The sequence below is a fragment of the Canis lupus genome, chromosome 2 (assembly GCF_011100685.1).
Source record: "Canis lupus familiaris isolate Mischka breed German Shepherd chromosome 2, alternate assembly UU_Cfam_GSD_1.0, whole genome shotgun sequence".
In the NCBI taxonomy this organism is placed as follows: Eukaryota; Metazoa; Chordata; class Mammalia; order Carnivora; family Canidae; genus Canis; species Canis lupus.
Genome location: NC_049223.1, coordinates 41,485,799 through 41,502,148, shown reverse-complemented (window position 1 = coordinate 41,502,148; position 16,350 = coordinate 41,485,799). Strand labels below are relative to the sequence as shown.

At 38.0% G+C, this 16,350-nt stretch overlaps 1 protein-coding gene across 1 annotated transcript in view; it reads right to left on the bottom strand.

Moving 5' to 3' along the window:
• The window catches only part of SPINK5 (serine peptidase inhibitor Kazal type 5), an 80,112-nt gene that overhangs the window by 26,319 nt on the left and 37,443 nt on the right, over window positions 1-16,350 (bottom strand). Inside the window, 10 exon segments of the mRNA NM_001025397.1 lie at window positions 1,331-1,397; window positions 2,046-2,173; window positions 4,592-4,679; window positions 6,234-6,361; window positions 8,087-8,135; window positions 10,642-10,769; window positions 11,110-11,191; window positions 12,933-13,060; window positions 14,378-14,459; window positions 15,687-15,814. Of these exon segments, the coding sequence (NP_001020568.1) occupies window positions 1,331-1,397; window positions 2,046-2,173; window positions 4,592-4,679; window positions 6,234-6,361; window positions 8,087-8,135; window positions 10,642-10,769; window positions 11,110-11,191; window positions 12,933-13,060; window positions 14,378-14,459; window positions 15,687-15,814 (1,008 nt within the window).

Sequence of the window (16,350 nt, the reverse complement as noted above, 5' to 3'; positions counted from 1 at the left end):
GCATGGCTTAAAAAGAAGTTTCTCGTTTTTTTCCCTTGAGATCTAGCCCCTAAATCCAAACTGAATCTGCACTCACATGTAAGTAAGAATCCCTTAATAAACTGGGTTCTTTGAGAACTTGGCCACTCATCTTTGTTGGGGGTTAGCAAATGACCACAAACCTGAAAAAAACTACTTAGAATAAGTCTTTTCAAAACCAAGAAAATACTATCCCAGATAACTCACGTGCGCAATGTATTATTTTCCCAAAATTCTGGTACCAGAAATAATTAAAGATAGAGGAAGGAACACAACTGATGTGACCAAATGTGGCCATCCAAAACTACATAGTGGGTTAGGAATAATGCTTGATTTGGCATCTGGTAGTCTATATTTGAATGCTTTTGTTTCCATTTTTCAACTGTGAGAACTTTGAAATAGGAAAATGTGGATTCTGATGTCAATAATCCCACTGCCTTTGTTTTTGTTTCTTTTTTAAAATCTTATTTATTTATTCATGAGAGACATAGAGAGAGAGAGAGAGAGAGAGGCAGAGACACAGGCAGAGGGAGAAGCAGGCTCCATGCAGGTTGCCCGACGTGGGACTTGATCCAGGGACTCCAGGATCATGCCTGGGGCCAAAGGCGGTGCCAAACCACTGAACCACCCGGGCTGCCTTCCCACTGCCTTTGTAAGCAAGTTCTTCCTCTCTCAGGATTTTAAATCTTCATTTAAAAATATGAGAATGAAAAAAAAAAAAGAAAAAAGAAAAAAAAATATGAGAATGAAGTAAATCAAATGTGTGCAAGCTATGGCCTGAAAGCAAAATCTGGCCCATCACCTAGTTTTGCAAATGAAGTCTTATTGGAACACAGTCATGCCCATTTATCTGCATATTATCTACGGCTGCTTTATAGCTACAACAGCAGAGTTGTGACAGAGACTGAATGGCCACAACCTAGAATGTATACTATCTGGTCCTTTAAGAAAATTTTATCAATTCCTAGACTAGATGAACCTTGAATTCTCTTACATAGGCTTTCAGTAATTCTATGTTGTTGTGGTTGTTTTATTTTTTTATTTTTATTTTTTTATATACTATTTTTAAAAAAGATTTTATTCATTTATTCATGAGACACACACAGAGAGAGGCAGAGACACAGGCAGAGGGAGAAGCAGGCTCCATGCAGGGAGCCCACGCGGGACCCGATCGCAGGTCTCCAGGATCAGGCCCTGGGCTGAAAGCGGCGCTAAACCACTGAGCCACCCGGGCTGCCCTGTTGTGGTTGTTTTATAGAGAAACTGCAAAACCTCATCATTCAGTGTGGTATTAATCTTCCAGGATAACTACCTTTTCAGCTTCTCTCTTAGCTCTTGTTCTGGATTCAGCTTCTTCTTTTTCTTTTGCTTCTTGCTGGCTGTAAGAGGCAGGAAGGAGGAGAATCACTCCTAGCACCCAATACATATTATCCATATTATCCTAAAGGGGAAATCTCTCTAGATAGAAATATCCCATTACTTCCATACCTCTACCAACTGAACTTGGGAATAGGAAGGTAAATGCACACCTCTCCATATTGTTTTTTGTTTTTAATGTTGCTTAAAGAATAAGACACATGTGTCATGGCAAACCAGTAAACAAATTTTTAGCACTACTTTTTTTCTGGAAAATAAAGATATTGTCCTTCTCCCCAGAAAGCAGTGAGGGTGCTTGAAAATATTGACTAGATGTTAGCAAAGGTTCAATGTGTTAGCTCCTAACGATCACATCTTTGGATTATTCGTGGTAGTATATACACAGAGAACAGGTATCCCAGGTCTTGTAAGCCATTAACTCAGAGGAATTTGCCCTGAGCATATGGAGCAATTCATGTATGTTTTAGAAAATGGAGAATACCTCAAAGACATGCACCAAGTATATGGCTTTATAATCATAATTCCTTGTACTCCATGCAGAGATAGCTTCCATATCTACTTCCTGGAGAAAACCTTCAGTCTGACCTCCCTTGCCTGTGCCAGGCCCATCTCCTCCCACATGCAGCAGCAGTGGATGCTGTTCTACTCACAAGAAGGCCTCACACATAGAGCACGTGTTGCCATGCATTTTCCCATCTGGGCCTTCAATGGGGTCATTCTCTCTGGTGCAGGGCAGGCGTCCGTTTCTCACATAGTTACGGTATTCACTGCACAGCTCCTGCCAAATGGGCATGGATTTAAGAATTGGGTAATGAAATACTGGAGACCACCTCCACTTACCCCTCTGAAAACTATACTAGAATGCCCCCCAAACATAGTGAATACATCAAAATGGTGATGTAGAAGGTCAACCGTAAGTCAAGATTCTTTTCAGAGGCCTAGCTCACACATTTCTGGAATGTAAAATTACTGCTACCGATCTCTAGAAAACCTGCAAGCCAACTCAAATATGATTCTGGGCTAGATACTGTGAGATATATAAAGATGAATTATCTACTGTTCCTTCTAGGGAAAAAAAAGCGGGATTGGCAGAATAATAGCTTCTACTCCCCAAATTGTCCAAGTCCTAATACTCAGGCCCTGTGAATATATTATCTTACAGGGCAAAAGAGCCTTCACAGATGTAATTAGTTAAGAACTTTGAGATGGGGAGATCCTCCTGGATTATCCTAGTGTCTCCAGTGTAACTGCAGGGGTCAGTTCTTACGATTGGAAGAGTCAGACAGGAGAGAATGAGAGGGAGTTACAACTACAGAAGAACAGTCAGAGATGTGATATTGTTGGCTTTAAAGATGATGGAAGTGGTCCAAGAGCTAAGAAGCATACGTGGCTTCCAGAAGGGAGAAAAAGCAAAGAGACAAAGTCTCCCCTAGAGATTCCAGAAAGGAACTCAGCCCACCAACCCTTAGATTTTGTTCAGTCAGATCCAGGTCAGACTTCTAATGTAAAGGGCCAAAGATAATAAGTTTGTGTTACTTTAGACCAGCATGTTTGTGGCAATCTGTTAGAGTAATCATAAAAACCAAATATAGAGTATTTAGAGTCTTTGGAGCAAATGTATAGAAGCATCGATCAGTTAGAATAAAACAAATTATATAATTGAGAAATAAAGGAAAATGGCTGGCATAATAGATGGTAGAACTATTAAGTATATTGTATAAATGGGGGAAACATTTGGAGAGCAGCAAATACTTATTCTGAGCCATGAAAAGTGGCCAAATTTTGACATATAGAAGAAAGGGATAGTCATGTCTGAGTATGGGCCATACAGAAAGGAAAGTTCATTGTATGTATAATTTTGAAGACTTAAGACATGTGAAGGACTATGTTGATATACATGGATAAGTTCCTTGGGACTTCTTAAAAATAATACACTTAATAAGATTTTATTATTTTATAAGTGAAGAAACGAAGACACAAAACTATCTGCCTTTCTGGTTGGAAGACACAGGCAGTATTTGAGCCTTGGCAGTTTAAGTCCAGAATTAAGGTTTTTAACTGTAATGTGACTGAGTCTACAAGATGGGACACCTTGAATCAATGCTTGGCATGTCGAAGAAGCAACAAGGTGGCCAGTATAGCTGGCACAAGGGTGGCAAGGGGTAGAAAGTAGGAAATGCTGTCTGAGAGGTGGCAGGGGTCTGGTCATGCATGGCACTGTAGGCCACTGGAAGGACCTTGGTGCTTACTCTAAGATGAGAAGCCATGGGTGGCATAACCTGCCTTATGTTTTTAAATAATTACTTTGGTTTCTGAGTTGAGGGTAGATTGTAGGGAACAAAGGTAAGAGCAGAGAGAACAGTAAGAAGTCAGGTCTTTCAAATTATAAAGGGATACAGGAGAGGAGAAATGAAGACCTGAGGCATATCCTGCAGGAATCTTGCAAATGGTGACAGGGTGCAAATTCTTAAGGTGCATGATGGGCATTATAGCCAGAACTTGTGTTCCAGTTGCTAGCTTTCAAGTTATGAACTATATGTATTTCCTAACTTCTTATCTGAGTCTCTGAGTCCTCTTCTATAAAATACACACAATAATACACACCTTGACCTGTTACTACAAAGATCAGTCCTAAAATTGCTATACCACATGGCTTATAGCTGCAGCTGAATAATTAATAGCCACCACCACCATCATCACCATCATCACCATCATCATCATGTGAGAATGCAAACCCGAGGCTCATATATGCTGTTAAGTAACTTTCCCCAAACCTCACAGAGAATTAATTGGGATTAAAACTTAGGGTTGCTTGCTTTGTTTTGTTTTCTTTTGTTTGTTTTGAACGAAGCATCCTTATATAAAAAGATAGAGAGAAAAATCTGAAATCTGCCTCTATTGGTTTATATTCATATAACAAGATATAGCCATCCATATATACTTCTTTTCTGGCATAATACAATTTACATAATCAGTGGACAAAATAGTGACTCACCTCTCCTCAAATGCACAAGCAACTAAATCAGATTTGGTATTCTAAACTGAATGGGAAGAAGGAATCTCCTTATACATGAGGATCCAGATACATGTTCTTAGTCTGTGAAGTAACTAAGGACACTGGGATAAGGAGACGGGAGCGGGAGGCCTGCACAAGGGAATGGAAGAGTTACGTGGTTCTAATGTCTGAAACGACTACCTGTACTGCTTCTCTCTTCGACTTCTCAGCCTTTACTTTCTCCTTTCCTTCCTTGCCATTATTTTTCTTCTCTTCTTCTTCAAGTTTGCTACAATTAAAAACAAAGATACAGCTAAGTACAATTTCCTATTCTCTTTGATAATGTATTTATAAAGGTATGAAGATCTTCCACACAAGGTCAGATTTACTCTTCTTTACAAATTTATCTAGTCTAAGAGGTGATACCCCTGTGCCCAGTAATGCAGATAATAAACAATATAATAATAAAATATAAACTCTCTTTAAAAAAAATAAAACTAGCATGTTTTTATCAGTGTGTGACCCTCAAGTAGTCTTTATCCCACCAGCCAGTGACTTCAATGATCTGAAAGAAACCACAAATGCCTTGATGTTTAAAAACTGTGCAACTTTTCCTATGTAAATAACAACCATATCAGTGACAAAAGCCAGAGGTGCTACCAAGGCAGATGATGGGTCAAAATAATGTTTCATTATAAAATTAAAATTTTAGATATTATTTTAAGGGAATTAATGTTCAAGTTGAAGTTCAAGTTTTACAATAATGATCCAAATCCAGGAAGATTCAACAATTAATATTTTGATGTTGATCATGAGCCTAAGCTTCTGGCTTCCTTGCCATTTTCTATTGATCTGTAGCTTATCAAAGCTAGAAAATCTGTAGCATTGACTACACCACATCCAGTTATCACCATGGACCAGCATGGACCAGTGGAGCAAGTGAGAGAAGAACTTTGATTTCCTGAATCTCAGACCACTTTGTACACTACTGGCCTAGTCTGTCAATTTCTCCTTTAAGGAACTATGAGCATATATACCTGAGATGGGACAAGGACATGTGAAAGTTAAGTTTTAACACCAACTTTGCACCTTTTACAACAGGTATTATTTAAATATTTTTCTTAACATTTACTTTAGCGTGAGACTCTGTAGAGGATTAGGAATCTAAGAAGGAGGAGAAGCAGAGGAAGAAATCATCAATTTCTCCTATACTGTCTCACACAATGGAGCTCTGGTCCCACTCACCAAAACAATGGCCTACAAGTCCCTGGATTTGCCTTTCAAAGAAGATATTTCAATAAACATCTCTTGCATGGGCTTGCCCCTTAGGGGTTTTACTCTCTAACTAAACCACTTATCAAAGTATTTATTCCACTTGTGCATGGTAATATCTCTGAAAATAAATGCAATCCTCTCCGTTCCATTTCTCATTCTGGTTATTTTAACCTTGCCTACTGGCCTCATAAACTTCTGTCTGACTGGTTTTCCCATAGTCAATAGCTGAATATATTCACAGAATCATAAAATATCAGGGGTGAGAGACAAAGATATTACTGCATTCAGATAATCAAATTTCCCTTCTCAGTTATGGATGATGATTATCAAGTATTAAAAACATAATAGCGCTAAATTAAGACTTTCCCATGACTTAACTAGAGGATAGAAGGATAACTGAATAGAGAATCACTGTGTGTTTTAGTATTACTTCATGTCTTATCCATGTGCTTTTAAACTTGTAGCATACAAGCCATGGTATATATTCTACAGATTTCTGAGGAAGCTGAGACTCAGATGTGAGCAATGATGAAGAGATTCAGTGGGACAGGTGAGGGTAGGTACTCACAATACACTTGCACACATGGCACACTTGTTTCCATGCATTTTGCCATCAGGGCCACGGACAGGGTCATTCTCCCTGGTGCATATAAGCATTCCATTTCTCACTTGCTTCCGAAATTCACTGCAGAGCTCCTGGAAAATATTTTCTCAGAATGACCATCTACCCTTCCTACACCTTTGCCTCTTCTGAGGAGTACGTGATGCAGAGTAAGAAGAAAAGCAAAAAATGTTGACAGGTAGCAGTTAATTGGCAAGTATTTACAAAGCTTCTGCCATGGACTCAAACTTGTCCTTGCACTACAGTAGATCTGAAAATATTCATCATCATTGTTCTGAGGCTGCTTATACTCCAGGTGCAGAAGAAGGCTGACAAAATTAGCAGAGAACAATATACACCTTTGTGTTATGTTACATATCACAGTCTATAAAAACTATGAAAGATCACAGGTGAAGGGGTTCCATGGACCTAGAACAGGAGGCTTCCTGGAGGGACTGAGAAGATTACTGAGCCTCCATGAGAAAGAAGGGCATCCTGCCATTTGCAACTACTTGGATAAAACTAGATGATACTCTGCTAAGTAAAATAAATGAGACAAAAAATACTGTATGATCTCACTCATGAGGAATCTGAGAAAGCTGAGCTCATAGAAACAGAAAGTAGAGTGGTATTTGCCAGGGTCTCGGGGTTGGTGGGGGAAATACGGAGATGCTGGTCAAATGGGCTAAATTTCCAGTTATAAGATGAATTAAGTTCTGGAGATCTGCTGTAGAGCATGGGAACTATAGTTAACAATACAACAGTATTATACAGTATGCTTGAAAGTTGCTAAGAGAGTAAATCCTAAATGTTCTCACCACAAAAAAGAAATGTATTTATGTAATTATGTGATGTGATGGAGGTGTTAGGTAAGACTATGGAAGTATCATTTTACAACATATAGGTGTATCAAATCAACACAATATATACCTTAAACTTACATGGTTTTGTATGTTAATTATATTTCAATAAAGCAGTAAAAAATTAAAAGAAGAATATGTGCAAAATAATTGGTGAATCTCATTTTCTTTAGAAGGCTGAGAAAGAAAAGAAAAACATGCTCAAACTATGAAATAAAGATATATTTGAAATAAAGATATGGAAGAGAGAACAAGTATGGTCCTTGGAGAAACTGATACCTTTCTGGGAGCTCTTTGATGAAGTAGAGGGATAGGAGGTATAGATTTCAAACAGGAGAGGTACAAGGGGAGTAGAGAGAAGGAGAAATGTGTTAAGACTAATTGGAAAATCTAAGATGATTTGGCAGCTGATCGGATATTATGGATAAAACAAGTGTTCAACTCTAAATTACCAATAAAAAGATGGTGTAACTAACAGAAAGTTAATGAGAAAATGAGTCAGTTTAAGGGTTGACTTTCAAACTGTGTCAACTCTTCCCAAATAAATATTAGGCTTATGTTTTGCATTTGTTAGGAAGTAAAGAACATAAAGATAATTCTTGTTTATGGCCATTATATGAGAGTAATCCAACATCCCCTACAGACAGATTCTGTTGTGCTACTTGTACCAACAGAAATCTAAGAAAGGCCAATTATGGAGAGTATACCTCACAAAGTAAGTTAGCCCTCTACTTTTTATAAAATGAAACTCAAAATCTGAATTATCATGCAATAAAATTGGTGCTCTAGAAACTTCTAATCTAGGCCCTTTTTCAGGTGAAAGGCTTTTTGTTTTTATTCATTTCAGGCATGACAATTGAAAAGGAAAACATTTCTGCTAGTGAGATATCTAGGATACTTTAAAGCAAAAAAAAAAAAAAATTGTCAAGGCATAGTATTAGCAGTCCTGAGAAAAATTACCTTTGTAGCTTCTCTTTTAGCCTTTGCTTTTGCTCTTTCTTCTTGCTGACTATTAGGATCAGGAGAAGAAAAAGAGAGAAAAAGAAGAAATGAGTCTTAGTAGAGTAGATTATTAATATTTATAGGTTGATCATTCGTTACTTTGACAATTTTCAAATTGTCACTCACAAAGATCCACTCACAGCAGTTTGTAATTCTATTGGCTAATAAACTGAATTCACTTCACCTCAAGAGAATAGTATGCAATAAAAAGTCCCTTAATAAGTAAACCCATATAGCTCCCTCGGCAAGTACACTGCAGTAATACCTTCCTATTGCTGATTCTTTTGCATCTGCAACGGCTCTCTATAAAGTGGCAATATTTGGCTTCTGGGAGGTAGTATAGCATGGTGGTTAACAGGACAGAGTCTAGAGCCAAACTGCATAAGGAACACAAGAAATGTCTAAACCTCTCTGAATCTTCCTCATCTTTAAATGGGAAAGGGAGAGCGGGGTAATTCTTCTCCTAGGATTTTCATGAGCGTTAAATGAATTGATACATGTAAAGCAACCAGGGTAAATAACTGGCACATAATGAAATGACTGACAGAGTGATATAAGGGATTGGTATCATCATCATTGTAATTATTAAAAGTGAGACACTCCAAAAAAAAAAGGCATATGATGGAAACGGAGCAAGGGTGATAGCTCTTAACCATTTTAGGTAACTAACAGTATTGCAAATGAACTTTCCATAATTGGATCTCTAATATAAACAATTTAATCCTGTTGTATAGGCATAAAAAACCTAAACATGTAAAAGTTTTCATTTTAAAATGTAAAAATGTTTAATATGTAAAAATGTAGTATTTCAATCAACCTAAGACTTGCTCATTGATCAAATGAAAATATTTTTTAAAAGGTGAAAAGGCGGGGTGTCTGGGTGGCTCAGTCAGTTAAGCATCTGCCTTTAGCTCAGGTCATGACCTGAAGGTCCTGGCATTGAGCCCCAAGTCCCACATCCTACTCAGCAGAGTCTGCTTCTCCTTCTCCCTCTGCCCTTTCCCCCAACTTGTGCACTCTTTCTAATAGCTAAGTAAAATATTTTTAAAAAGATGAAAAGACAGTTGCATATCATATGAGAGTGTGCAAGAAAAGACTATGAAGAGAAAAATGATTCTTAAAAAAGCCAATAGCTTTTGCTAACATACCCATAAAATATGACGTAATAAAACTTTCTTTTTGACAAGGAATTTTTATAGTGATGGGAGGAAATTACTAAAATAGCTCCAAAACTGTGAGGTTTCTCATACTTCTTTATATGGAAACTGCTCTATCCTTTACCATGAGTCTAAGTTGATTAAAAGATTTAACAAGTGTTTTCTTTCCATACTGGGAAATTATCAGAGGAAGCAGCAGAGCTGACCACTAGGTGGCAGGATTACTTCCTTGCCACGGAAAGATTATTGTAGAGGGTGAAGAAATCCAGACAGAAACAAGCCTAAATACAGGCAAATAAAATGAAATGCCATAATTTATAATGGCATTGCTAAGTGGTTATATTGTGTCTACAGCATACAGTGGAAAACATCACTTTCTTCATTTTTTTTTCCTGCACTGATATTTCTGATATTTCTATCATTCTCAACTTCTCAGGGCCTTTATTTTGTCATCTGTTACTTGTGATAATACAATAAAGACCTACTTCATATATTTGTTGCAAAGATTAAATGAGATTAGGTAGAAACGCATTTAGCAAGTATATGCCAATTACTTGCATTCAGCAAATTTTGGCTATGCGGATTTGGATTTTAGCACTTCCATGTGCAAACACTATGCAACAAATCTTCAGGATCTCTCCACCAGGGAAGACTGAATGACTGAATCCTTTCAGAGATACTGAGTATATAGAAAATCAACTGGAGTATCCCTTGGGACAAAGATAAAAAACCTTAAGGAATATTGTAGACTTTTGTTTGAGAGGACACATCGTGACACTTATTCTACGGCTTATATTTTACTCCCCTGTACGTGAGCATCCAACTTTTACCATTTCTAAAGCAGACTTTACCTACTTCAACTATTACAAAGTTCATCTTGATGTTGCACCCATATCTATGTCCCTATGGCTGTCATTTGTTTTAATTCTACTCATTGAGATCACACAGAATGAATAAGAAGAAAGGTAGTAAATTAAAACAAACAAAAAATTTCTCCTAAAATTGTCCATGTACCATAATGACATTTTATCTGTAATCTCATCCATTTACTATTTTAGCTTAATAATCCTTCAGCAAACTAAAAGCAATTAGTATGGTTATCATAGAGTATTCTCTCCTGTGAATAAAACGTCTGGAGTTACCTCTAAAATGTCCTGAAAGAAATTATTATGGATCTCTTTAGATCACAATAATTGTCATCTGAAAGCTCTTCACTTGCTTTTTGGCTTTGTGTTTTCCTGTGTATGTTTTTTTTTTTTAATTTAGTTTAAATGTGACACCCTAAAATGACCAATTGTTTAAAAGCTTCCCTCAGTTCCTTCTGTCTCCCCTTCAGGAGTCCTGAGCTCTACTCACAAGAAGGCCTCACACATGGAGCATGTGTTGCCATGCATTTTCCCATCTGGGCCTTTGATGGGGTCATTCTCTCGTGTGCAGAGAAGCTGTCCATTCCTCCTTACTTTTCGGTATTCAGAGCACAATTCCTGTGAAATTGAGGAAGGAAGTTTGAGGTTTTGAACACAGGTTGGATCCGCCTGGAAAAATAGCTGCAGTTTAGACTTTTTTTCTTAAATGGGGATCTGCAGTGGGCTTATTTTAGAATAGTTCTTAACTGGGAAGACATGACTATTTTTAAATGGTAAAAGTTATAAACTCTCAACCTAGAAATAGTCACATATGCGCATGAGTATATGCTCACATATAAATAAACACAAAGTGTTTGTAGAAATGTTTCCTACAATTTCAGGGGATTTATGAGTTTCCTGAATGCCATCTGTGGAGCCCAGGTCCACATGCCTCTGACTTTTGAGGAGTTCCCCTCACCTCAAAGGAAGCTGTGTTCTCAGATTGTCTCTTATTTCTTGACTCACTTTCCTTCTTTTTCTTTTCTTCCTCTTCTGCTTGGCTAAAAAAAGAATGATTAAAAGAGATCGGTAAGGATCATATAGAATGTCCAGACTGAAAGTGACCTCAAATATCATTTAATCATTACAGTTAATACTTATTAAATTCTGGGGCTCCTGGGTGGCTCAGTCAGTTAAGTGTCTGCCTTCGGCTCAGGTCATGATCCCAGGGTCCTGGGATTGAGTCCCAGCCCCAGGTTGTCAGGCTCCCTGCTGAGCAGGGAGTCTGCTTCTCCCTCTCCTTTTGTTCCTCCCCACGATTCATATTCTCTTTCTCTTAAATAAATAAATAATTAATTAAATCTAAAGTAACAATAACAACAACCTTATTAAATTTTTACTATGTGCCTAGCCTGGGGGTCATTCCATGAAATCTTCCCAACTGTATGTTACAAAACTACTATTATAACCCTACATACAGATGACAAGAAAACTGACAGAATGGATTGCTTTCCCAAGGACACAGAACTAATGTACAGTACAGATTTAAACCTAATCCAGGGGAAGTTTTTTGATCTTCCACTACTCACAACTTCTAATACTCAATATTTCTGATTACTATCTAGCTTTGCTTTAATCTGCCAGTAACTTCTCTACCTATATCATCCTTGAAACCCCACTAGGTCATTCTACCCTTGAAGTCCTCAAACTGTTTGGAAGTTGCTTCTGGCACTGAGCCAGACCCTTTCCAGAGCTTTTACTCATTGTTCCCACTTTCAACCACAGAGACAACTTCAAAGCAGTGTTGATCCCACATTTAAAAACAAAAGCTACTTGGGTATTTCATGACCATGACACCCCCTTGCTAACTGTCCCAAGCCTTAACAGTCTTCAAAGGGCATGGTTTTTATTCATTTCTTCTAAATATGTTTTTGTTTTCCTACTGAAGTGGTCTTCTCATAATGGAACAAAGAAATGGAACAGAAAGTTAATCTGAACTCACTGCTTGCATTTTCTAGAATCCCTCCCATAATAACAACAGTTGTCTGGTAGAAGAGAGATGTTGAACATGTAGTCACATGTCAATTTACCTGTGCTTAGTGCTATGAAGCAAAGTCCTGATCACCCTGAGGGAGAAACTGTGGGGTTAGGGATGCAGCTATTCAAGCTGGTGAGACACATGGGAGACCAGATTCTCATGATTCCTATTCCAAGTCATTCCCCCAGATCCTGTGTATGAACTAATGTACCATTTTGTGTATTGATTATGTTTGCTTTGTGATTGTGATTGTGTGATTTCAGATGACTTCACAGCCTGCTCTGCAAGGGTAAGATCCTTGTTTTACATCCTGTACACTTTAACAGGGACTCAACCAGGGATTGATATGCAGGAATTATTCTTTGGAGTTGATTAGGAGTGACAACACCATGATGGCAAGATATGTGGTTCCTAACTTCCCTTCCCCTCACAAGAACAACTAACCTCTATTCAAAAGCATGACATGCCTGAGAAAATCCTAGAACACAGGGGCGAGGTGGCAGTACCCACTGTACCTCAGAGACCAAGACAGACTGCATTAGAAGGGTAAGAGAAGCAGCCTCATGTGGACCTCATTGCCCCTCTCTCAGATCAGAGCAGGCATTATTCTCTGATCCTTACTTATGACGTTGTGCAAAAATGCCATTGACAAGAAACAAATATAACTAAAGAAATAAAATATAACAAAGTTAAAATTCAAAAATAAAAAATGAAGCAGAAAGGACAAAACTCTCCCTCATTTGCCCAGGTGCAGCACTACTCACAAGAACACCTCACACATGGAGCACGTGTTGCCATACATCTTCCCGTCTGGGCCCTGGATGGGGTCGTTCTCTCTAGTGCAGGGGAGTCTCCCATTCCTCACGAGCTTGCGGTATTCATTGCACAGCTCCTGCCAAGAAAGAGAAAGCAAGGTGGGGATACATTTTATTCCTATTCCAAGCAGAAGATTGGAACATAACCATTGGCAGAAACTAATATTATGCTTCTCTGACACGAGAATTTTAGTTGTGTTTCTTTCAAATGTAAAATTTAACTCAACAAACAGAACTCATCACTTGATAAGAGATGAGAACAAGTGAGACACAACAGAATGTCACAATGTAATAAAAGAGGTAGACAAACTCCACTATAATCTAAACAGAATAAAATAAGTGCGGGGGGTGCATGGGTGGCTCAATCCATTAATGGTCTGCCTTTGGCTCAGGGCATGATCCCAGGGTCCTGGGATTGAGCCCCATGTAGAGCTTCCTGCTCAGTGAGGGGTTGCTTCTCCCTTTGCCCCTCCACCTGCTCATTCTCTCTCTCTCACATAAATAAAATCTTAAAAAAAATTTTTAAGAATAAAATAAGAGCAAACATACAGGTACAAGAAAATCTGAGAACATAGAGGTTGGGACCATGAGATACGATTGTGAAAACTGGGGAAGATATCATGTAACAACAAGAATAATTTGAGTGAGACTAAAGAGTAAACAGGATTTTCATGGGTAAGAAGGGGATTGGGGAATATGCATATGAGACTGTAAAATTAGGAAACAAAGTAGGAAACCACATGAGCATAGCAGAACATGAATTTCCAAATGAAGGCAAGCGAAGTAAGAAGGAAGATATGGAGATTGAGGTATATCCTGTAGTTGATGATGAGCCATTTGTGGCTTTTAAGCAGAGCTGTATTGTGATCTGATTATTAATATTTGAAGCTTTACTCTAGCTATGTTAGGGTGGATAGTTGGATAAAGGAAAGAATAGCATCTAGAAGGAAAAGTAGGCAATAATGACTTATAGAAGCCTATGAGAACAAATAATGTAACATTTCAGAGGTAAAAAAAATATCAGGCTTTCTGTGTGCAGAATGAAGGTATTTTTATCCCAATTCAGATGTGAAATTTAAAAAATTCACATGTAGAAAATATACATATAGAATCTTTAGAAAGTGGTTTGCAAAAGCTAGCATAATCTGTAAGTGATGAAACCAGGACTAGAACCTAGTTTTTTCAGACTTCAAATAAGTTATTTTTACTCTACAGGGTTTGTCTTAGAAGCAGCAAGAATTGATCAAGATCCCATGGCATTCATCTCAATGCCATTCCAGATTAAAGGGTTATTCCCGGCAGTTTTTGCTGGATGATATTCCACCCTTTATTTGGCTCTGAAATATGTTCAAATTAGAGTGTCAAGTAGGACTCAGTGGGTAGATTCCACTCACTGCATATAAGGGTGTTTTTTCAGATTCTCTTTTACTTCTTTCTTCCACTTCAGCCTTTTTCTTTTCTTCAGCTTCTGCTTGGCTAAATGAGAGAGAAAATGAGAAGAATCCATTGGACCAAACACAGGCAATTATTAGTCCACATTCTTGCATTGCTAATCTGTCCTCCCTCCTTAGGAAGAGCAATTTTGTCCTTTTATCACTATATACCAAAGAGAGGCAACAAAACAGCCTCTAGTATGGTAAGATACCATAACTTCTTCATTGTTTTTGCTTAATACTGAAAGAGTGATTGTAGATCTGGAAAGCTTGCTTTCTACAAAATACCTTTCTTGCCTGTGGTCAGAAAAGAAATACTATCAATGTCCATCAAGGAGATATTGAAACTAGTGCCATCATGAAATAGAGAAAGTGGCCTTTACAAAGCATATCAACTGGTTCCCTCATTTCACAGAGAGAAGGTGAGGCAGAGAGGGCTTTGGCTATACTCTTAGGACACGACTACCGCTAACCAAGGTCTTTCCTCTCAAGTCTATTGTCTATTACATCATGCACACCCTAGCTTTGTTAATTCACTATTCATGGCTATGTTATCTAAAGACAAAATACAGTATAGGTGGGAAAAAGGCCAGTAATTTCCATACACTGATAAACCAAATGAACCTATATCTGCTTTGCACAATAGAATTATATTGCATGTACAGTTAACTGATGCCATTTCAACCACACAAAACAAAAGGCCACAGATTAGAAGTGTAAACCAATGACTTAATCTGAGTTCAATCAAATAAACTGGGAGCAGTTCCAAATTTTGAAAGTCAACTGTCAATTCTAACTTACTGAGAAATGTCACATTACATAAAGTAATATGTACTTTAATTTTATAAGAGTTCATGATTGTTTCATGGGCAACATTAACTCTAATAATCAGTATCTGCATTAAGTGCTTATGTTGGGCCCTAACCTCTCTGGAAGATGAGATACCTGTGAATTTGTACCACAGGTTCACCTATGAAGCTTCCACAGTAGGGAGAATGTGGTATTTGCACAAGCTCATGGCTGTTGGGATGTTCCACTGGGATGTTCGCTTTAAGAGAGCAAGTGTCAGGGAAGCAGACATATAGGAGTAAAGAGCTCTAGGTGCTTACTCCCAGAGCCATTGCTAACATTCTCAATGTAAGTATTCAACTCCCTCCCCTACTTCAAACCACGGGTTCCCCATTTACAAAAGCAGTTAGTTATATTAGACTCTTTGTAAGGTCTCTTCTCTCTTTGGCATTCTTTAGACACTCTGACATTCTATACTCACTAGAAGGCTTGACACATGGAACACAAGTTTCCATGCATTTTCCCATCTGGGCCACGGACAGGGTCATTTTCTCTGGTACAGAAAAGCATTCCATTCTTTGCATGATCCTGATATTCACTGCAGAGCTTCTAAATAATGAAAATGAGACAGTTTAGATATAGTTCTCTATTCTGATTATATATTTTTTAAAAGATTTTATTTATTTATTTGAGAGAGAGAGTGTGTGTGTGTGAGAGAGAGAGTGAGCAGGGGGGAGGGGCAGAGGGAGAGGGAGAGTGAGAATCTCCATGTTGAGCATGGAGCCTGACACGAGACTCGATCTCATGACCCTGAGGTCATGACCTAAGCCAAAGTCAAGAGTCAGATACTTTACCAACTGAGCCACCCACATGCCTTCTGTTTATACATTTTAGATGCTGCTAATTAAAGATATCAGAGAAGAGGAACTAAAGAAAAAAATAAAACTTTCAGGATTTAGGATCATCCTGAAATTTTGTGATACTTCCCTTGGTGTAATATTCACCCATTTAAGTATTCAACAAATGTATTAAGGGGGTATAAATATAAATGTGATTTCTACTCCAGTGGGAATGACAAGGAACGGCAAAAAGCTAAGAGATATGACACAGGTCTGAGTTAAATGGATACAACACAAAGGGAGAAG